Source organism: Bufo bufo, chromosome 5 (genome assembly GCF_905171765.1).
Source record: "Bufo bufo chromosome 5, aBufBuf1.1, whole genome shotgun sequence".
Classification (NCBI taxonomy): Eukaryota; Metazoa; Chordata; class Amphibia; order Anura; family Bufonidae; genus Bufo; species Bufo bufo.
The window spans coordinates 467,293,488-467,316,233 of record NC_053393.1 but is presented as its reverse complement, the minus strand read 5'-3'; the positions used below and the strand labels follow the sequence as shown (position 1 = coordinate 467,316,233).

Genomic DNA, 22,746 nt, shown 5'->3' with positions numbered 1-22,746 from the left:
TCCCCTATCTGCGCCATTTTGGAGAGCAAGGCTTGATCAATTCCTCCCTACATTCTCCATCTTCTCTTGTTGGTTCTTTCTAGAACCTGCAGATCTATGGTTTATCGGTCAGATTATCCAGTCCTCATAGTAGAAAATACTCCTGTTTTACATTGCAGTCTTGCTGTAAAGCTTATGAATATCTTGGCTTCATTATGGAGAAGGAACAGTCCTATAAAGATGCTGCGGAGAACTACAAACTGGCCTGGGAGTACAGCAGTCAGTCCAGCCCGGCCGTAGGTAGGTATTTCTCTGTAGTAGATGCTTTATGATAATAATCACAAGAACCGATAACAGTTATATTATACCACCTCTGTTCTTCTATTTCATGGTGTAGTATTCTGTAAAAATGATGACCACTTCACTCTTATAGTGAGGTTAATCATATAGAAATAAGCTTAAAAAAAGATTAAAGGGGATGTCCGATGTGACATGCACAGTAACGTGCTGGATATAGTCAGTGACCGTCCCTAGATGTAGAGCACTGAGGACAGTGATTGGCTGCAGCAGTCACATGCCGCAGGAGCACTGGACCAGCGCCACAGAGAACAGCGCTGGAGTAGAGGGGTGAGAATATCATGGTTTTTGTCTTGACAGAAATGTGTCACCAAAAATGTTATCTGCCAGTTAAAACCAGATAGCAACACCTCTCCTTTTTTTCTAATCTGATTTATGTTCTGATGACAGATTCATGTATTCTATTTCCTGAACATGAATATGGGGGCGGCCATCTTGTCTCATCTGTTCTTAACAGCATTTAGAAAGCAATAAGAAAACTGCTTTACGGCAGCCCCATGGGCCATAGATGCAATGGTCAGGAGGGGACGTCAGTGACTTCTATGGGAGAGTTTTCTCTGCATGCTCTGTGACCTGTGCAGAGGTCATTGTACAGGGAAAGAATAGATAAGCTCTCCCTATTGTGAATGGTGGATCCTGTCTTATCTACACACAGAGGTGATATCATTACAGGCAGGATTAGAATGACAGATAAGCAGGTAACTGTGCAGATCAAGAAGTGGCGCCTATTATTAGTCATAGTGGCCAGTGGGAAAACTGCAGTTTAACAGTTTTTGTTTAAATATAGATATTTAAATGGGAAATTACAAATAACATTACCAAAAATTCTTAAATAATACGTTAAACATAAAAAATGTGATTTAAACAATAGGTCATTTTCTAATGACACATTCCTTTTAAACAATTGTAGGGGTTTTCTGAGATTTTTTTTCATCTTGAGCAACCCTTTTAATGTCGTAAAAAGGGGTATTCCGGTAAAGTAACTTAATTTTTGAAAACCTGCATTAAGGCTGCCAGCTGTGACCCAACCAGAACCCATACATCGAACCGGAGCTTCATTTTACCTTGGAACCCATTTGTCTAGCTGCTGTGTGAGCCTGCAACACACTGACTACTATGGCGCCTGATGTTCCCTCACAAAACTACAATTCCCACAATCCCTAGCTTTAGGTTTATTGATTGGCTGCCTGATAGACCGTCCGGTCACGCCCCCTCTTCTCAGTAATCACCAGCGCACTAACAAGACATTTAGCTAGAGAACTGATAGCCGCACACTGAGCATGCTCGACCTAACAAAGGCCCAGAACTACAGGTCGATGCCGGGGTCATTTATAAGGAAACACAGTGGGAAGCAAAGGCAGAAAACTACTTTTATAACTACTGAACGGTAAATATGTGAAATTTACATTATATTAGGTAATTATTGATAATGAATTAGTCTAAAACATAAGTTACATTTATGGTAACCGGAATACCCCTTTAAAGGGAACCTGTCATTAGGACTGACCTATAGAGCTGATATTCTTATGTCAGTCCAACCTCCCCTCTGCCTTTCCCACACCGCCCCTTTGTTTCCTGACATCAGCGCCAGCCGAGCAAAGTTTTACGCCGGCGCAGAAGACTTCGATACACTGCCGCCATATGAGCATGCGCAGTGAGCAGAGGTGTATATACCTTCAAGTGCTCACTGCGCATGCCGGTATCTTCAGGAAACAGAGGGGCGGTGTGGGAGAGACAGAGGGGAGGCCTTGGAGAACGAGATGGGTGTGAGAGCAGGGAGATGACTCGTGACTCCTTTCAGGAAGAACAACGGCCCGGTGACTCCATGAGGTGTCTGGTCATGACATCATCAGAGCCATTTCCAGAGTTGTTCTCTTACATAAATACAATACTTTTGAGCCTAGACAAAGATAGTTTCAGAATGATTGGAGGATACACAGTAAGAATATTTAGTCAGTCCTAATGACAGGTTCCCTTTTAAGAGGATCCGTCTGTTCTCCTGACTCCATGTCTTTTTTAGTAATCATATATAATATTTAGGATAGAAAGACAAATCCGGAGTATCTTTTTTTAGAACTCTGTTATTCCTCCTGGAAATACATGAATCAATTGACAACTGGGTTTTGGCATTCATCTTCTGAGTGGGTCATGTCCAATCACTGAGATGGCATTCATCCCCTGAAAGTGACACAGTCCGATCACTGAGAAGTGTCAGTATAGGGACATGCTCTATTGACAAGCGGAATGGTAATGCCCAGTTGTAAATATATTCATATATTTCCAGTAAGAGTAACATAGGAATGGCAGAAAACAGTTCTAAGAAAAAAATGTTCGTAAAACAGGTAAGTCAGGAAAGTTCATTTTAACCCCTTCCCGCTCCATGCTGTAAATGTATGGCATGGCAAGCTAACTTTAACGCACCATGCCGTACATGCGCTTCCATGTGCTTCCCGGTCCGTGCGGCCGCACAGCAAAAATAAGACATGTCCTATCAATTGATGTCCATGGGTCCTCACCGTGATGCGGGGTGCACGCGATTGGTGTCTATATGTTCTGCAGGTCCGTGGTTTGCAGTCCCCGAAACAGACAAGGCTGTGATTTTGACTCCAGCGTGTAAATGAGTTTAGGTGTCAAACTGTTTACTTACATCAATTCTGGATTAATGTAAAACTAGGTTATGTGATTCCTCAGGTTCACTTTGTGTAATATAACATATTGTTTAATAATGATCAGGAAATATTCAATGTAACAAATATAGAATAGACATCAGGTACCGAGCCTCATCCCCTGTATTAGTACTCCCTCTGCTGGAGACTATAGAAGTTATAGAAAGCAGTGTGTTACCTATTACAGAAAAAATATACAGTACACTCTGTAGTAGTACACAAGCCTGATTTAGATGAAGATGAATATTAAAGAGGACCTGTCACCGCTCCTGACATGCCTGTTTTATTAGCTTCATGCATTCCCCATGTAATAACAATTCTGGAGCCGCTATTCTATGGCTTTATGTTGTGCCGTTCCTGTATTATCTCTACTAGAAGTTATGAATAATTGCTAGCAGTCTGCAGTAAGGGTACAGAGGGGAGGTAACCAGTTAGGGGGGGTGTACCTGCACAGTCTGAAAATGGCAGCACTGATTGGATAGAGCGAGTGTGTGCAGATACACCCACCCAACTGGTTACTACCCCTCTGTACCCTTACTGCAGACTGCTAGCAATTATTCATAACTTCTAGTAGAGATAATACAGGAAAGGCACAACATAGAGCCATAAGTATAGAGGCTCCAGAATTGTTATTACATGGGGAATGCATAAAGCTATTAACACAGGCATGTCAGGAGCGGTGAGAGGTCCTCTTAAATTCATCCCTTAATCATTGTAGGTGTATTTGAGGTTAGTTTTTAGTTTGGAGTTGGTATCCGCACCTGCGCCAAATTTATGAAGACAGCAGACAGTAATAATACAGTTGGTGTAAGAGCAATGTGATTGCACCTATTTCAGTAAAAGTATGCCTAAGGGATCAGGGCTACACGAAAATGAAATCCTGACCCTATTTTCACTCCACATCTGAAGGTGGTTCTGAAAAGTGTAGTGCTTAAAAGGTTTCAAAAACCCCTACTTGTAATTTTTTGAAGCCAGAATTCTGGCGTGCAGGGCTTGATAAATTAATATTTTGCTCATATAATTGTTCCAGGTTTCAGGCTTGCATTCAACTTTCTGAAGGACAAGAAGTATGTGGATGCCATAGACATCTGCCATAAGGTAAATCCAGAGTGCAGACTGGTCTTTTCACTATAGCGTCTTGTCTCAATATGGACATAACCTACCGAATATTGTTTTCTAGGTACTTAAAGCTCATCCCACTTATCCCAAAATGAAAAAAGAAATACTGGAGAAAGCTCAAGCTAGCCTCAAGCCTTAGACTATGGTCTGATGTCATGTGTCATGTATGGCGGGATACCACAGTGTTCCTTTTGTATTAAAGTGGTTGTCAACAATATCAGATCGGTTGGGGTCTGACACCCAGCACCCGCACCGATCCGCTGTTCTTAGCAGTCATCAACAGCAGAAATAACAGAGGATGGAGCTGGAAACACAGCCATGACGGGTTACTGCAGCTCACCTCCCATTCAAGAGGGAGCAGCTGCGGACAACAGCTGATCGGCGGGTTGCCAGGTGTCGGACTTACATTGACCTGATGTTGATGACCGATTCTAATGTTACCAAAGAAATCATATATGTAATAAAAAGTTTTTCATTTTTTTTTAAATCAGTGGATTGTAAAAATGTATTTTTCATTCTGTATGAGCAATGACTGAATATCTTAAAGTGGTTCTCCGGGAATTAAGAAACTAAAAATACTTCAATATTACTTTTTTATAAATATATTCCCAAATATTTTTCATTAGATATGGGGAGCAATGATTAGGAGAAATAAAATGTCCGCCGTCCTATCAGTACACACAAAACCTGTCCTAATCACACAGCAGGACAAGTTACTTCACAACACTGAGCTAAACAGTGGTCCCCAACCTTTTTTGCACCAGGGACCGGTTTCATGCAAGACATCATTTTTGCTGGGGGTGGGGATGGGCACTAGGATTGTGTAATGTGGGGGTTAAAAACGCATATAACAAATCACAGTGAAGTGTATATTACAGAATACATGGCTACTTTATAAAGGCCAAATAATACTGCTACACTATGACCCAGTAGCGCCCTCTTCACATATAATGCACACCAATAGTAGCCTCTTTAAATATAGTGCTCGAGTTAAAAATAGTGCCCCCCCCAGTAGGGGTCTTTTTAATATAGAGACCCCCCCCCCCCCCCCCCCCCCCCAGTAGTTCCTCTTTAGGTATAGTGCCCCCCAGTAAACAAACAAAAAAAAAAAAAAGAACAAAATACTCACCTCGCTCCCATTGTCTGTGCACATCATTCCATCATTCTTCCAGCCTGCTGCTGCTGATGACCCAGCTGCCTGCATTACGGCACAGGCGGTCTGCTCCGGGTCTCTGGTGGCGTGATGATGTCATCATGCTACCATTGACCTGGCACAGCCTGTCATCTAGCAGCTTTCAACCTATGAGGCTTAATGGCAGAACACAGGAGCCAATAGTTCCCATCCCGCTGCTCAACTCTGGTGCTCCCCGCAGACCAGTACCAGATGATCCACAGCCTAGTACTGGTCCATGGCCTGGTGGCTGGGTACCTCCATGGACCTGGACACTGGAGTGCTTTTAGTTATGTCATCGTAAATGCTGACCGTGCGCTGACACCAGTCTGTTCCTTGGTTCCTAGAGGGATGTAACCTAAAGTTCCTAGACTCTGATGCAAAATCTATAACAGGATGCCCAAAAAAGTATTGCCTAGTACTGTTATCCTCTGTAACATTATACCACCTCAGGGATATAATAGTCACAATGGAGTTATAGTGCAGGCATTATGCACATACTAATCATGGTCACAGAGCAGGAATAAGACACAAAGTAATATCATAAAACAAGAATAATGAACAGTGGTATCACAATACATGAATTTTTATGTGATATTGCACACAGTGATGTGTATGGGAATCCTGCACATGTGGGTGCCAGGATCAGGGACTTAGATTCAGGAGGGGAGCCTGCAGGGTAACACTGGACCTCCCTCTGTCAGCACTCCGTCATCTGAAATCAAGCTTCACTGCCCATACCCCTGAAGACGCCAAGTGTTTGGTGAAACATGTCGGGGGGCAGAAAGTGACATTAGTGTGTTTTAGCAAGCAAATGTCTAGCCTAGATAAAGGTCTGGTAGATATATTAGTAAGAGTAGTGTACTCCACGAAGGCACCTGAGGTGTACGCGCTGTGAAAGCAACAGTGTGCACCAATTGAGCACAGACGATGCCATAAGAAAAGCAAAGAGAGCTAAACAGCTATAAGTGAAGAGTGCCCTCTAGTGGATCCACCCAATATTCAGACCTACTCTGACTATCAATATTTACAAGGCAGGCATAGCTGATAATTTTAATTTTAGAGTTCTAGTTATATTAAGGACAAGAAATAAATGCTAAATTTTATATTTAATAACACGTGTTAACCTAGGGACAATTAATGGTCCTAGTGACCAATTGTAAATAAATTGAATGTAAAGCCCCAACACGTGTTAGGGAGCTATATGCAAATAAAGCTAGTTCATGTGATCGTGGCACCAGGAACCAAGGGCCGGAGGTTCCTAAGATCTAGGGAAAGGATGATGACCTCGGGGAAAATGTTCCTGGAGCACCCTTATCTCCCAGGAGTGCCAAGCCTGTGACGTCAATGGGTAAGAGCGTTCCTGTTATTGCTTGTATAGCAGACAAAGTGACAGTGAGCAAGGCTATGGAGGTTGGGCATGTTGCTGACCAGTGCCCTGGTACCTCAGAAGCCGTGAACGGTGGTGTGAGTCGGCGGCAGTTGCTAAGTGCCGAGCCGGTAGGTGTTAAGACACCGGGACTAGAGACTGCTACAAAAATGTGTGACATTGTGGTGAAAAGCAGTCCAAGCGTTGTTGGATGCAGGGAGCCAGGTGAGCCTGGTACATGCCAGCTTGGTAGCTGCGGACTATGTGTTGGAGTTGCAAATATGCTCATGCATGATGTAATGTTGGGCCATGATTTCCCCTTATTCTGGAAGTTGTGGGGAAATGGAAACACTTCTGCAGCAAGTGAAGAAACTTCTGCAGAACTTGTGCCTATCCCTTTAAATGAAGTTGTGAGGGAGATGCACATTGAAAACAATGGTCTAAGTGAAATGACCATTGAAAACAATGGTGCAGATAAGGTGCAAAGTGAATTTTCAGTTGTGAGAGGTAACTTTGGGATGGCTAAACTCAGGGATCCTATGCTAACCCGTGTAAGAGGAAGCAGGATAGTGAAACCTGAGGTTGACAAAACTGTTGTAAAATCTTAAGCAGGTGTGGTTACTGAGAAAAGGCTCAATAAAAAATGTGAAGTTATGTGAAATATGTAATTGTGATGATGATGATGATGATGACACCCCTTTTCCTTTGCAGGCTGTGATCGGGGAAGAAGCTCCCCCTGCTGGTAAAAATGTATGTGATTTAACCATGCTGATTGATAATGTTGGTAGCACAAAGCTGAGGGGAACCCACTGTAATAAATGTACAGGAACATGTGGCAGTGTTAGAGGGTGTACCACACGTATCAGGTGCAGATAAGCAGTCTCCACAGTGAGCTCATCTGCAGTGTTGATAAAGGTGTTGTGACCTACATTGTGAACCAGGCACATGAAAGTGTGCCTGAGCAGGTTCAGGACATGAACCTGATTAAGTGGGGAGAAGTCAGCATAGTGTCTGAGAACTATACCCAGGCACCGGAAGACTTCCTGGCAGGTCTGACCATCCCGAAGGAGCATGTAGATGAGCATAACTGACTGCTGGCAGAGACTCACTACCAGCGGGGCCTGGCATATCAGGACAGCTGCAAACATGAGGAGCAGAGTGAAGACAAGAAGAAACAACTTGTTAGACAAGTAAAAGCAATGGAAGCAGAGCTTGAAGATGAAAGGAAGCAACGTTCATTTGCTGTAGCAGCCAGAAAGAAGCTCGACATGGATCTAAAAGAGTTAGGGGACAAATGGACTCTGCAATCAAAAATAGATAAGAAGCCATCAAACAACTGCATAAAGTGCAGGCGCAAATTAAGGATTACTAGAGAGAGTTGGAAGACACTAGAGCGTCCAGGAATGATATTTTAAGTTAATCTAAAGAAGATAAAAAGAAACTTAAAAGTCTGGAGGCGGAGATGATCTATATGCAGGAGGAGCTTGCTACGGCAGAGCAGGCCAAAAGGCAAGCCCAACAGGGTTATACTGAATTGGCCAATGACAGACTGAGAAAGGCTACTCTCCAGATTGACCAGATGAATGCTGATCTTAAAGAGGACCTTTCACTTGTAAAAACTATGTGAACTGAGTATGCTGCCATATAGAGCGGCGCCCGGGGATCCCACTGCACTTACTATTATCCCCGGGCGCCGCTCCGTTCTCCCGTTATAGGCTCCGGGACCTTTGCTTCTTAAGTTATAGTAGGCGGGTCTTCCCTTGTCCTGTAGGCGGGTCTTCCCTTGTCCTGTGGGCGTCTCCTTCTCCTAGGCTGCAGCGCTGGCCAATCACAGCGCACAGCTCACAGCCTGGGAGAAAAAAACCTCCCAGGCTGTGAGCTGTGCGCTGCGATTGGCCAGCGCTGCAGCCTAGGAGAAGGAGACGCCCACAGGACAAGGGAAGACCCGCCTACAGGACAAGGGAAGACCCGCCTACTATAACTTAAGAAGCAAAGGTACCGGAGCCTATAACGGGAGAACGGAGCGGCGCCCGGGGATAATAGTAAGTGCAGTGAGATCCCCGGGCGCCGCTCTATATGGCAGCATACTCAGTTCACATAGTTTATACAAGTGAAAGGTCCTCTTTACGGCAGAACGTAGTAATGCTTAGAAGAATGAGAATGCCCGTCAGCAATTGGAGTGACAAAACAAGGAGTTAAAAAAAATGCAAGAATTGGAAGACTCTATTGAAACCAAATTCAAAGCATCCATCACGGCCTTGAAAGCAAAGGTCGCACAACTGGAGAAACAGCTTGATACTGAAACAAAAGAAAGACAGGCTGCAAATAAACAAGTCCGTCGCTCAGAGAAAATGCTGAAGGACGTGCTAATGCAACTGGAAGATAAAAGGTGCAATGCTGAACAGTATAAAGACCAGGCAGAGAAAAATAATGTTCGTATGAAACAGTTGAAGCGCCAGGCTGAAGAAGCTAAGGCTGATAAGTTAGAGTGGGAGAAATCCTCAGATGCTGCAGAGCCCAAAGAGGAGGCTGAAGGAGAGTGTGCCAAAGAGGAAAAAGCCACTAAAGAAGCAGAGGACTCTGAAACTGTCGCCAAATCTGAGGAAACCACTGCTGAAGAGAAGGAAGAGCAAGAATGGGAACTTCTGATCGTTCTAGAACTAGCAAATCTGAAAGCAGAGATGCTGAAAGAACTGTCGTTAAGGATAAATTAAAGGTAGAGCCTGTCGTGGTATCAAAAGCCAAGATCAAAAAGTGCGAAAGTGCAGCATCGTCGCTTGTGAAAGAGTAGAAAGAGAGTGTTGGCCCATTAGATGGGTACCGGAGTCCTTTAGGTTTTATCTTCTAGGTAGAAAGTTGGCGTTTGTGACAAACCGAGCTCTGCTGGCCTGGGTGTGGCAGAATAAAGGAAAAAATGTGACACTGGCCACATCTTCCAGAGGGCATGGTATGATGTGGTGACATGCCTTCGGTCTGGAGAAGAGGGGGGGATATGTGGTGATGTGTATAGTAAAAGTCCTGGAAGGGGTGTAGATGGCGCTGGCTTAAGCAAACATAGTTGCTGAAGCTATTTTGTTTAAGTACAAGGGCTGGATTTTATTTGGACTGGGAAGGTAGGTTTGGTAGTGGAACCTTCCCAGTCCACCCCCATTCCAGGGCATCTCCATAACCTGGAGGTCATCGCAGATGAGGCCTGCTGTAATCAAGGAGGCATAAAACCAATCCTCTGTGTGTCAGACAGAAGAGAGAAAACTTGGAAAGAGGCCTACAGTGGCTCTGTGTGGTTTCAGCCAGGAGGACAGAGGGTCCACGAGGCTTTGTAAAGACTGAACTTTGGGGGGGCCCAGTGACGCTTACAGAAAGAGGGTCGCATGGTCAGAGTTAGAAGGACTTCTGGACCATCTCCCCCCAAGGGTGCTGGTGTGGTCACAGCCTGGAGGCTGCTGGACCGTAGATGGCTGAGGAAGCCTGATCTCTTCCCGGTCTGGACTTGTGTCTAATGAGCAGACCTGCTAAGGCTTGGAGCCTGAGACCCTGTGTATAACCTGTGCTTAGAGGTGAGTCAGTGAAAACTACTGTGTATTAGTTAGAGCCCAGACGGGCAGGTTTTTGTTTTGCCGTTTTGTGTGTGCTGGTGCCAAAATAAATGACCATTTTGGTCTTTAAATCCGCTGTCTGACGAGATGTCTGTGATTGAGAGGGAGCGATCCCTTACAACGCCTTTTTGATCGCTTGGTATTACACTTTTTGTGAGGGAAGGTGACCAGAAAATGGCTGCGGCAAGGCGGCGATACCTAATATGTCTATTTTTCTCTACCTAATATGTCTATTTTACCAGTGTCAGGGCCAGCGTTAGGGGGGGGGGGCAAACTGGGCAATTACCCAGGGCCCCCATTGTCTAAGGGGCCCCCTGCTTCAGTGCTGCTGTTCAGCTGAATATCCGAGGAAGCAAACGGGTGGACAGCAGTGTACGGTCTCCTCCCTCACATATAAGAAAATTCATTACCACAGTGCTGACAGGACCTGCCATAATGTCAGATGCAGGAGGCAGAGCTCAGCAGAGAAGAGGGGATGAAGGACCTGAGATGACCTCACCATCATGTTCCCAGAACAGGAGCGGAGCTCAGCAGAGAAGAGGGGATGAAGGACCTGCGATGCAGTAAAGTAATGAAGAAGAAGACCAGCCATGCATGTGAAGAAGTATGGATTCAATGTAAGTGCCAGGGAAATGCTGGGAGTTGTAGTCCTCTCCTCTTATACCTCCTGTTATGTAATATCAGAGTACATTACATGAGGAGAGTACTACAACTCCCAGCATGCCCCGCTTGTTATGTAATATCAGAGTACATTATAAGAGGAGAGGACTACAACTCTCAGCATGTCCAGGCCATTATTATATAATATCAGGGTACATTACAACACCCTGGATATGCAGAAAGTTGTATACCTCCTCTTATAATGTACTCTGATATTATATAATAACTGCTTGGACATGCTGGGAGTTGTAGTCTTCTCTTATACCTCCTCTTGTAATGTACTCTGATATTACATAATAATGGCTTGGGCATGCTGGGAGTTGTAGTCCCATCCTCTTATATGTTCCCCTGTAATGTGCTCTGATATTAAATAATAGACATGCTGGAAGTTATAGTTCTCTCCTGTTATACCTCCTGCAGTAATGTGCTCTGAATTAGGGCCCGGACGATGGATAGAGAAGGGTAGTCAACTGCCTAGGGTGCCACTTTGCTACCCATAAAGGGGGGCGCACTCATGGCGGTCCAACTTCACAAGCCTCAGGTCTCTAGGCCTCAAGCCTGTGAGGCTTTAGAACAGAGCAAGAAGCCGAAATGACATCACTGCAACCTCCTGCTCTGGGTCTCGCATGATGACGTCATCATGTGAGACCCGGAGCAGGAGTGGTGATGTCATTGTGACCGCATGCATCAGGACGCAGCAACACAAGCCACAGATAAAACTGTGGTCTGTATCTCAGAAAGTGGCAGGGGGATGGGAGTTTTTTATTTTTATATACAAAATGTCCACACTGCTGGGGTCACCAGGGATGGGGAAAGGAGATCATTATATATACTTGGCACTACCAGGGAGGAATGAAGGAGCATTATATAGAGTACTGTAGGGGCGTTCTAATTTTTTGACGCAATATGGAGGGCATTGCTACTAATGGGGGCTATCTTGGGGAGTATTATCACTATTGGGGGCACCATTACTAATGAGGGCAGTGTGGGTGTATAGTATAGTATAGTGTGTGTGGACATGGGGGGGGAGCAGAACAGGCACAGTATTGGGGGTAGCTTCAAGAGATTCTCCGGGTTTTTTCATTTTCATGACCTTAGGATAGGTCATCAATATTAGATCGGCACACCCGGCACTCCCGACGATCAGCTGTTTGAGGAGACAGTGTGCGCTGTGCTGTCTCCCTCCTCTCTTCCTGCTCTGCTGCTGTATGTCTATGGGACAGCAGCAGTGAACAGCATGCGCCATCTCTTCAAACAGTTGATTGGCAGGGGTGTTGCACGTCAGACTTTGATTTTAGCACATTATTACAAGATGTGGGCCCCCCTCTTTTGATTTTGCCCAGGACCACATTTTGTCTAAAACCAGTCCTGACCAATGTAATACACTTACTCCTGGATCTCACAGGTTCACAGGGAAGGCAGCCACGATGCCTAAGGAAGGCATCGGGCTGCTGTCCAAGCCATCGGGTCCCCGTCACAGCAGCGGGGGGACCTGATGGGCGTCCGGCAGGATACCGCACATTCCACGGTGAGCGCTGACCGTGACAGTGCAAGCGTTAATGCGCCGGCATTGGTGTTTTCACGATGCCGCCTCATACAGCAGGGGTCCGACTATCAGTGATTGCCGAACCCCTGCAGCATGATCAGAGCGCTGTAGCTGTACTGCACTGGGATTTGTGACCCTGTTTCCTAGTATCCTACGAGATAGGGCTCGTTCACACGAACGTTTGCTGCCCATTTCCGTATTGCGGACCGCATTTTCGGATCCGCAATACACGGGCACCGTTCCGCGGCCATTCCGCATCATGGATGCGGACCCATTCATCTCAATGGGTCCGCAAATCCGGATATACGGAACGGAACACTACGGAAGCACTATGGAGTGCTTTCTGGTGTTCCGTTCCATGCTTCCGCACCGCAAAAAGATAGAACTTGTTCTATCTTTTTGCGGAACGGAAGGATCGCGGACCCATTCAAGTGAATGGGTCTGCGATCCCCATGCGCCTGCCCCACGGACGGATTATCATAGAAAATATGAAATAAACAGACATACAGTACAGACCAAAAGTTTGGACACACCTTCTCATTCAAAGAGTTTTCTTTATTTTCATGACTATGAAAATTGGAGATTCACACTGAAGGCATCAAAACTATGAATTAACACATGTGGAATTATATACATAACAAACAAGTGTGAAACAACTGAAAAAATGTCATATTCTAGGTTCTTCAAAGTAGCCACCTTTTGCTTTGATTACTGCTTTGCACACTCTTGGCATTCTCTTGATGAGCTTCAAGAGGTAGTCCCCTGAAATGGTTTTGACTTCACAGGTGTGCCCTGTCAGGTTTAATAAGTGGGATTTCTTGCCTTATAAATGGGGTTGGGACCATCAGTTGCGTTGAGGAGAAGTCAGGGGGATACACAGCTGATAGTCCTACTGAATAGACTGTTAGAATTTGTATTATGGCAAGAAAAAAGCAGCTAAGTAAAGAAAAACTAGTGGCCATCATTACTTTAAGAAATGAAGGTCAGTCAGTCAGCCGAAAAACTGGGAAAACTTTGAAAGTAAGGGCTATTTGACCATGAAGGAGAGTGATGGGGTGCTGCGCCAGATGACCTGGCCTCCACAGTCACCGGACCTGAACCCAATCGAGATGGTTTGGGGTGAGCTGGACCGCAGAGTGAAGGCAAAAGGGCCAACAAGTGCTAAGCATCTCTGGGAACTCCTTCAAGACTGTTGGAAGACCATTTCAGAGGACTACCTCTTGAAACTCATCAAGAGAATGCCAAGAGTGTGCAAAGCATTAATCAAAGCAAAAGGTGGCTACTTTGAAGAACCTAGAATATGACATATTTTCAGTTGTTTCACACTTGTTTGTTATGTATATAATTCCACATGTGTTAATTCATAGTTTTGATGCCTTCATAGTCATGAAAATAAAGAAAACTCTTTGAATGAGAAGGTGTGTCCAAACTTTTGGTCTGTACTGTATAAACACAGTGCAAAATAACAGTTTGTAAAATAAAAGGAATAAAAACAGAACTTAATATATTACGCGACGGTTAAGTCCGGTTGCCTGAGGAACCAGAAATATTGGTCAGTCCATCAAGCTAGTGATCCCCAAAGAAATGACAGTTTGCTCTTCTCCAGACGTGTGTTAAAAAGGGTCGGTATCTCCCCCCATCACCCCCCCACCAGTGATGTCAGAGGAGGACAGGGAGTATAGTAATGACCTTTTATGACAGTTTTTACGACCACTTGCTGGAAACCAAGTCTGCCTCAAAATCTTTATATTGAAATAACTTTTCGGGTATTCACCTTAGCAATTTCATATTACCTGACCTCCATCCACTCCGTCTGAATGTCCTGCACACGTGCGTACCAAACATGGCGGAGGTAATGGCAGGGTAGATGGAGTTATCTAATTGCTCCCTGTTACTAAGCTGGGATCTATTTGACTTTGATACCATGGAAGCATATACATGGTTTGAGTTCTCAGGAGGAACCACGTGGCTCAAATATGGATTTGTCCACGTATTTCTTTGATGTATATTGCCAGGTAGGGGTTTCATGTGTGACCTCAGCTGGAAAGGACACTAGCCTTTTCCTAAACCCTCTAACGGTTCTGGTCTGTATAACGCTGGTACATGACATCTTCACACTTTATGATAGGGGTCTCTGGTTTCTGTGAAGTTGTTCCATCTAACTGGTTTTTATTGCTACAATCTCCGGCCTGGAAGGACATGGAAGAGGCGACGACCCCCTACAGGAATGTAAAGGGAGGGGTTGCCTACTCCTAATAATAATTTTAATATCTGGATCCCTCTATCACCAACTGTGGGTTTCACAGGACAGGAATAATAAATATAGTGGTCATCACAATACATTGATAATAAGCACTGTGAAGTCATATTAATGCACACAGTGATGTCACAGAATAGGGATAATACGAGTGAATAAGTAAGTAATGTCACAGTTAATGGCTGTGCACCACACTGACGTCACAGTAGACAGATTTTGAACATAGCATCATATTACATGGATGATATATGCTCACAGTGGTGTCACAGTACAGGGAATAAACATGAATATACCCTTATGTGGAATAGTGGCTGCTGGGTAGTGCCACTGCACCCCTTGTATCTGCATTCTTATGACTTATTAGAGGAAAGTGACATCTTCCTCACCTTCAGAGAGCCTGTAGTTCTCATTTCCTGCAGGATCTATGTATATGTAAAATGATACATAATGGAGAGGAGGGGGATGCAGCTGCAACTTCTCAGTCAGTGTTTCAATGAAACCTGAGGGGACAGCAGCATGATGGAAGAGATCTGACTGTCTCAGAGCACAAAGTACAGTCCTTACATCACACCTGGAAGAGCTTACCCACTCAAATTTTTAAAGACACTGAAACTGAAAGACATCAATGTAAATCTGTAGATGGTACACACTTCACTTTTTTTTGGTCTACAAACCTATGACTGTTAATAGAGAAGACTGCACAGACTGCAAAACAGGTGAAGAACTTCAGAAAACCAGCTCTTACAATAGATCACCTCCTGCCTGGCAGAATTAAGCCAATAACATTTTAATACAATTCCAAAGTGGTATAATTAGTGGGCATTTTTAGACAGTTGGCAAAAACGATCCAGCATTTTTTTTTAATAATGTCTGATTGCCAGGAGCAACTCCCAGAACAAGTTCTACGAATAATAGATGGCTAAGAAGTAATATAAGATTATAAGAGTAGAATTTATGAAGGACTAAGAAGCCTTTAATATCTAATATGTGTAGATGTTGAGCTGGAGACTTAGCATTATTTATTATCATGTCCCGATTGTCCTAATCTTTACAGCAGCAGAAGATGAGTGTGCTCTTCTTGTTGGAGTCAGTGACAGTGGGGTGTCCTGTTATAAGATTTTTTCTTATTACAAAGGCACCAAAAATTTGACAACATACTGAAATTATACACAACCGCACCTGTCTCCAGCTCCTACTTAACCTCTCATTGAAGATAGTGGTAGCAGCGCTGCAGTAACCGGCACCATCCACTACCCACAATGGATGGAGCTGTATATCAGTAGTGATAAGTCACAGCAACAGGACTTGTATTTTTTTTATTTCAAGACCTTGTCATAAATTATGGGCATCCTCCGTCACAGGCCTTGTCATAAATTAGGGGCATTCTATGTCACAGGCCTAGTCATAAATTATGGGCATCCTCCGGCACAGGCCTTGTCATAGATTAGGGAGATCCTCTGTCACAGGCCTTGTCATAAATTAGGGGCATCCTCCGGCACAGGCCTTGTCATAAATTAGGGGCATCCTCCGGCACAGGCCTTGTCATAAATTAGGGGCATCCTCCGGCACAGGCCTTGTCATAAATTAGGGGCATCCTCCGGCACAGGCCTTGTCATAAATTAGGGAGATCCTCTGTCACAGGCCTTGTCATAAATTAGGGGCATCCTCCGGCACAGCCTTGTCATAAATTAGGGGCATTCTCTGTCACAGGCCTAGTCATAAATTATGGGCATCCTCCGGCACAGGCCTTGTCATAAATTAGGGAGATCCTCTGTCACAGGCCTTGTCATAAATTAGGGGCATCCTCCGGCACAGGCCTTATCATAAATTAGGGGCATCCTCCGGCACAGGCCTTGTCATAAATTAGGGGCATCCTCTGTCACAGGCCTTGTCATAAATTAGGGGCAACCTCCGTTACAGGCCTAGTCATAAATTAGGGGCATCCTCTGTCACAGGCCTTGTCATAAATTAGGGTCATCCTCCGTTACAGGCCTTGTCATAAATTAGGAGCATCCTCCGGCAGTCGTGCACCAGAATGAAATCGCACCCACTGGACTCACCCCTCCGGCCCTTTGCCAAAATTTGTTGCAGGGCGCAGAGGAAAAAAAACTATTGCATGAGTTAAAACTGTTAGACAGTGGAGCAAACAGGAGGTTTGCCCGATAGGGCAGATTCTCACTCTGGGGCTGCCCAGACCGTAATGGATGACAGACTATTACAGCCGGGGGCCCCCTGTCACTGCGGGTCCCGTAGAAGCCACTATGACGGCTACACTAGTAGTTCCACCCCTTCTGTGGCATGACATTTTTGAAGACTTGTATATGCAAGGGTCTATTTATGTGATTCAAAACGTATTAAACTTTATTGATGATCTAGAGTTTGGGCCTCAAGAATAATGTCCACTAGTGGTCCTCAGAAACCCCAGACCGTTCCTGTAAAGGAGGATCTACAGGTTATTAAATTAAAGGGTGCACTTACTTTTTCTCCCTACACTGTGGGTGTAAACTCAGTATGCTCAATATAAGACATGAACAGTACAACTGCTATTGTGACTTAGATAACAATCAGGCCATATTACATTAGTAATCAAATCAATGCAGAAATCCAGGTACTTCAAAAGGGTACACTTACTATATATATATAGTGCAAACATTTTTTCAATACAAGCTTTCCCATAATGCATTTGATATACATTTTAAAATCATTTATATAAGTATTAACTAAAAGTAGTGTTTTCATCCATTATATGTTTGAACACTCCTTTGTAGGTGCGGAGCTTGTGGACTGCATCACGTAACCGGGACCTGGGGATCACGTGTGCGCTCCACTTGCGCTTCACAAGGGAGGAAGTGGGAGGTCACATGTGCGTCTCACATGCGTTCCATTGTGAACGGAAATGGGGACACGCATCGCGCGTGCGTAGTAAAGCGCTTGTCACACCGAAAACCTCATGGAGTAGAGGGATCCCGGCCGGTACAAACCATTTTTTTATTATGATTTTAATCTCACCTGCACACTATTACACTCATTAAGATCACCTGATAATCTATTAAGCACAATGTATTAATTTAATATTGGTTTTTAAAAACATGAGAAACTTGTCAAGAGCCACGTCTGACTCCGTTATACCCGGGGTCAGGAAGTCGCAGCGGGTGGCTGCGCGCTCTATGTATAAAGATAGTGCTGTTTCTTAATGGTAGCTTTCTGGGTTTGCCTTGCAATCCTTTTTGGCTCACTCAGGGATCCGTAGCTTCTTCTCCTCAGCTGTTTCTTGTCCAGCACTCCCAACCTCCTTATATTCCCCTCTCCCACTTCTCTGGTTGCCAGATATAGAGCTTCCTGCCTGGACTTCTATACTGACCCTCTGGAGCTGTGTAGCTGTGATTCCTGGTTGTCGTTCCAGAGCGTTACCCTCCGGATCCCTGTTGGGCCTTTGTGGTCTGCTGTTGTCTCCCACCTGGGATTATATGTTTTGTCTGTATTGTCTGTCCTCTCCTTGGTGTTTTCCTTTAGTGTCAGTGGTGCGGACTAGTGATCCCACCGCCCCGTTCACTACATAGGGATCATCTTAGGGAAAGCCAGGGTTTAGGCACGCGATCGGCGTACGGGTGAGGAACCCGTCTAGGGATGTCAGGGCAGTCAGGTGCCAGCCTCAAGGTGAGTTAGGGGTCACCACCTTTCCCTCTCCCTTGGACAGGGTCTTCCCATTTCCCTCCCTTTGCGTCACGTATGTGTTCGGCACGCCGGTCATGATAAAACTATGATGAATTGTTTTGATCACGGACAACACTGCTTTATATATATTGATGATTTTTTTTATATACACTATATAATCATGTTATTTTGTATTGATTTGCACATAATTGCATGAATCATTGTTGTATAGCTACTTTCACACTCGCATTTTGGCTTTCCGTTTGTGAGATCCGTCATGGGTAGTGATGGACGAATATCGGCCGGGACGGTTCGCAAACGCGATCAAATGTTCGCAAACCGCAATGTTTAATAAGCCAGCAAATACTTATTAGAAGTGCACAAATAGTCCCACAACATGGACAGTGACATGCCAGATGTATTATTCAAATTTGTGATCTCCATTCATTATTTTTTGCAATGCAAAATATCGGCAATGCGATCAGAAAAGATGGTTGGCAACAATTTCCACGACGTTGAGGAAGAATTTCTGATCACTGTAAGTAATTTGACATTAAAGCAGTGTATTTGATTACATTTCACATGCATGTTATATCAATATGCAGATCAAGTGTTTAAAAAAAGTGCCGTTGCAAAAATCCCTAATGATGCGATTTATTTTTTCGCGGTACACACAACTTCACATTTTATAAGGTCTCATGAGATATTAGTGATTGGTGCACTAAGTACTGTTGTGAGAACTTGCCACTCCAGTACAGGCCCCAAAAATTAGTCAACAGGCGTTCACCTGACAGCAAAGAACTTTGGATTCTGTGGCTGGAGGTACATTAGGCGGTCACAGGATAAAAATGTAACTGTCGGCCAGTACAGGCTCCAAAAATTAGGCATTCAACGGACATAAAAGGCCTTTTATGCCTCTGTATTTACCTAAGACAGGGACCATGATTTGTTCTGGGTGGTGGCGGATATTTGTGGGCTGTCATAAGGAATTTCAATCAAACATGGTCGACTCGTCACATGTGTTGAATTCCTCCGAGATCCATGCCTCATTCGTTGTTAGAAATGTGAGGTAGTCCACACTGTCGTGAGCTAGGCGAGTGCGCTTATCGGTCACGATCCCCCCTGCTGCGCCGAACGTCCTTTCGGACAGGACACTGGACGAGGGGCAAGCCATGGCAAATTGTGCCAGCTCTGGCCACAGGTCAAGCCTGCACACCCAGTAGTCCAGGGGTTCATCGCTTCTCAGAGTGTCCACATCGGCCGTTAACCCGATGTAGTCGGACACCTGTCGGTCTAGGCATTCCCTGAGGCTGGATTCGGAGGACGGCTGTCGATGGGTTGAGTGCAAGAATGATCTCATATCCGAAGTGACCAACACATCTTCAAACCGCCCTCTTCTTCTATGCGCTGTTGGATTGGTACCCGCAACTGTTTCTCTGTGAGTGGAAATTCCTCTGCCAGCGCCCGCAAAAGCAGAATGCAGCATTTCTTGGAGCAAGGCCTGAAAGTGCTGCATTCTGACAACCCTCTGTGATGTTGGTAACATTTCCGCCATTTTGTGTTTGTACCTTGGGTCTAAGTACGTTGCCACCCAGTACTGGGCCTTGCCCTTTATGCTTTTTATACGTCCTAGTTCTCCTCCCCCCATCCACGGACAACACCAGGGATCCCAGAAACGTTTAAAGCAGAAGTCTGCATGCGTCGTGCATGAGCAGCCACTGGCGCAGTGAAAAAAAAAACAAGCTCCCGGAACCTGTCCTGCTGCAGAGTTCGTACAGGTAGTCATTAACTGCACGTTTCTGCTGGATCAGCCTATCAAGCATATACAAGGTGGAGTTCCATCGCGTCGGGCAGTCACAAATCAGACATCTGACAGGCAGGTTGTGTCTCGCTGAATGTCAGCAAGGTGAGCCATGGCCGTGTAAGATCTTCTGAAATGGCCAGAGATTATCCTGGCCTGCCGCAAGACATCCTGGACCCCGGGGTATTTGGCAACAAATCGCTGCACGACTAAGTTCAGGACGTGTGCCTGTGAGATTGTGGAACAGCTCTTCCTGTCTGATGTTTGTGCCTAATTGTATTGAAACTGTCATTTGGCATTTTGGGCACTAGAGGCCACTGTTTTGCAGCTACAGCCAGCACACTCTGGGATTTGAATATGCAAAGCAGATGATGACTCATGCAGTGTGCTTCTGAAGAGAACGAGGAAGTGGGAGCTAATCTGACATGATGGGAGGATTGTTCTGGGAGAGACTGAATCCGATTCCATCCTGGCTTGCGGATGTCCGGGGGTGAATGGACACGCAGAGGAAGGAGATTAGCTCATTTCCCCTTACTGGATCCGGCTCTTTGAAAGAGAGATTGTTTCAGGAAGACCATTTACAGCGTGTGGGCAGAAGTCTGATTTTCAAGCAAGGCCGCCTGGTTGCTGAGAGGTTGGTGCCATCCCGGGTAAGCGGCATCCTCGGGCCCAGAACGGACGCAGGTCAGTACACCTGGTTACTGATTGTCTTATACTGTGTGGCGCCTGAAGTAAGAGAGACTAGCCTAAGCCTTAAAGTAGTTAGATAGTTAGGGTTATATGTTTTGCTAGGCCTTACTGTACTGAACTGCGGCGCAGCATTTGACTTGCAGGCTCTGCTGCGTCTGCCACCGGCTAGGTGTGTCCTCTTTAGCGGAACAGCACGACTTGCGGGCTCTGCTGTGTGCGCCAACAGGGCTAGGCCTGTCCCTCGGACAGGGTCGGTGACTGTGGGCCTGGGGTATAACTTAGTCTGTGTATACTTATATTGTTGTGTTATTACTATTGTTAAAGTAAAGTTTCTGTTCTTGCATATAAAGCTAGTGTCAGTGTCGCTTTTCTTGTCTGTGACTTCGCTGTATCCTGGGGAGCCCATCCCCGGTACACGGCTTACATGCCATGCACGGCACGTGTGTCATTTTGCCCTCTTTCAGCGCGCTTAGCAGATTGGCACCGTTGTCGCACACCACTTTACCAACTGTCAAATTGAGCGGGGTTAGCCACTGATCTGCCTGTGACCACAAAGCTGAAAGGAGTGCAGGACCAGTGTGGCTCTTGGCTTCCAGGCACAACAGACGCAGCACAGCATGGCAATGTCTCACCTAGCATGTTGAATAGGTTCTGGGGATCTTGGGGGGCGCAGCGGAAGAGACTGTAGCAGCGGAAAAGGAGGAGTCAGACGAGGAGGAGAGGGAGGATGGAGTAGGAGGAGGAGAAGAAGAGGCAGGCCTGCATGCAATCCGTGGCGGTAACACCAAATCTACACGGGTGCCACAGTTTGCATGCTTGACGGCACTCAGAAGGTTCACCCAGTGGACAGTAAAAGTTATGTACCTTCCCTGCCTGTGTTTGCTAGATAATGTGTCTGTGGTCAGATGTATCTTGGCACCGACACTGTGTGCCAGAGATACATTCACTTGCCGCTGAACGTGGCCATATAGCTCTAGGATGCCCTTCTGGGAGAAATATTACCTTCCTGGGACCTTCCATTGTGGTGTTCCAATGGCCACAAATTTTCTAAAGGCCTCAGAGTCCACCAATTTATATGGCAGTAGTTGGCGGGCTAGCAGTTCCGAAAAGCCAGCAGTCAGCCGTTGGGCAAGAAGGTTATCCGGCGTCATCATCTTTTTACGCTCGAACATTTGGGCCATGGAAGCCTGCCTTTTGCCAGATAAACGTGAGGATGGAACGGTGGAAGGTGGAGTGGAGGACAATTGGGAGGAGAGGCAGGACGTGGAGCGCCAGGAGTGTGGCTTTGTGGGTTCTGACGGCGTTGCTCCCATTGGGCTTGGTGATGGGAGGCCAGGTGCCTTCTTAAGGCAGTCGTCCCTAGGTAAGTGTTTGGCCTACCGCGACTTATGCGTTGACAGCAAAGGCTGCAGATGGCAACACTATTGTCAGCAGCGGACACGTTAAAAAAAGCCACATCCTGGGAGCGCCAGATGTGACCGTGCATTGTGGATAGCTCACTCCTGATACATTTTTGCCTCCTGTGCAATGTAAGTTCTGCCTGTTTCTCCTTCCTATCTGCTGCTCCGTCTCTCCCTCTGAACTCCCCTCCTCTTCCTCTCTTGTGGGCACCCACGTGACGTCCATCGACACGTCATCATCAACGTCACCTTCCCCACCACTAACATTAGAGATCTCGGCGTAGGCAGCAACAGCGGGGACTACCCTCCTTGGGCTGATCTGGGTGTCGTCAGACTGCTGAGTGGCAGCCGTTGCTATCTCTTCTTCCTGATCCAATGCCAAGAATGGTTGCGCATCGGAAATGTCTTGTAATGGATCGTAAAATAATTCCTGTGTCTCGAGCGGAGGGGATATGGTGGTGGTGGTGTCTTTGGGCGTGGA

General features: G+C 45.6%; 1 protein-coding gene across 1 annotated transcript in view; it reads left to right on the top strand.

Annotated features, from left to right (window-relative positions):
- TTC21A (tetratricopeptide repeat domain 21A) overlaps positions 1–4,561 on the top strand; it is a 102,846-nt gene extending 98,285 nt beyond the window's left edge. The window contains exons 27-29 of the mRNA XM_040433794.1: positions 159–279; positions 4,033–4,100; positions 4,183–4,561. Of these exons, the coding sequence (XP_040289728.1) occupies positions 159–279; positions 4,033–4,100; positions 4,183–4,260 (267 nt within the window). The 3' untranslated portion in view covers positions 4,261–4,561. The remainder of the gene's footprint in view (positions 1–158; positions 280–4,032; positions 4,101–4,182) is intronic.
- Positions 4,562–22,746: the final 18,185 nt, after the last annotated feature.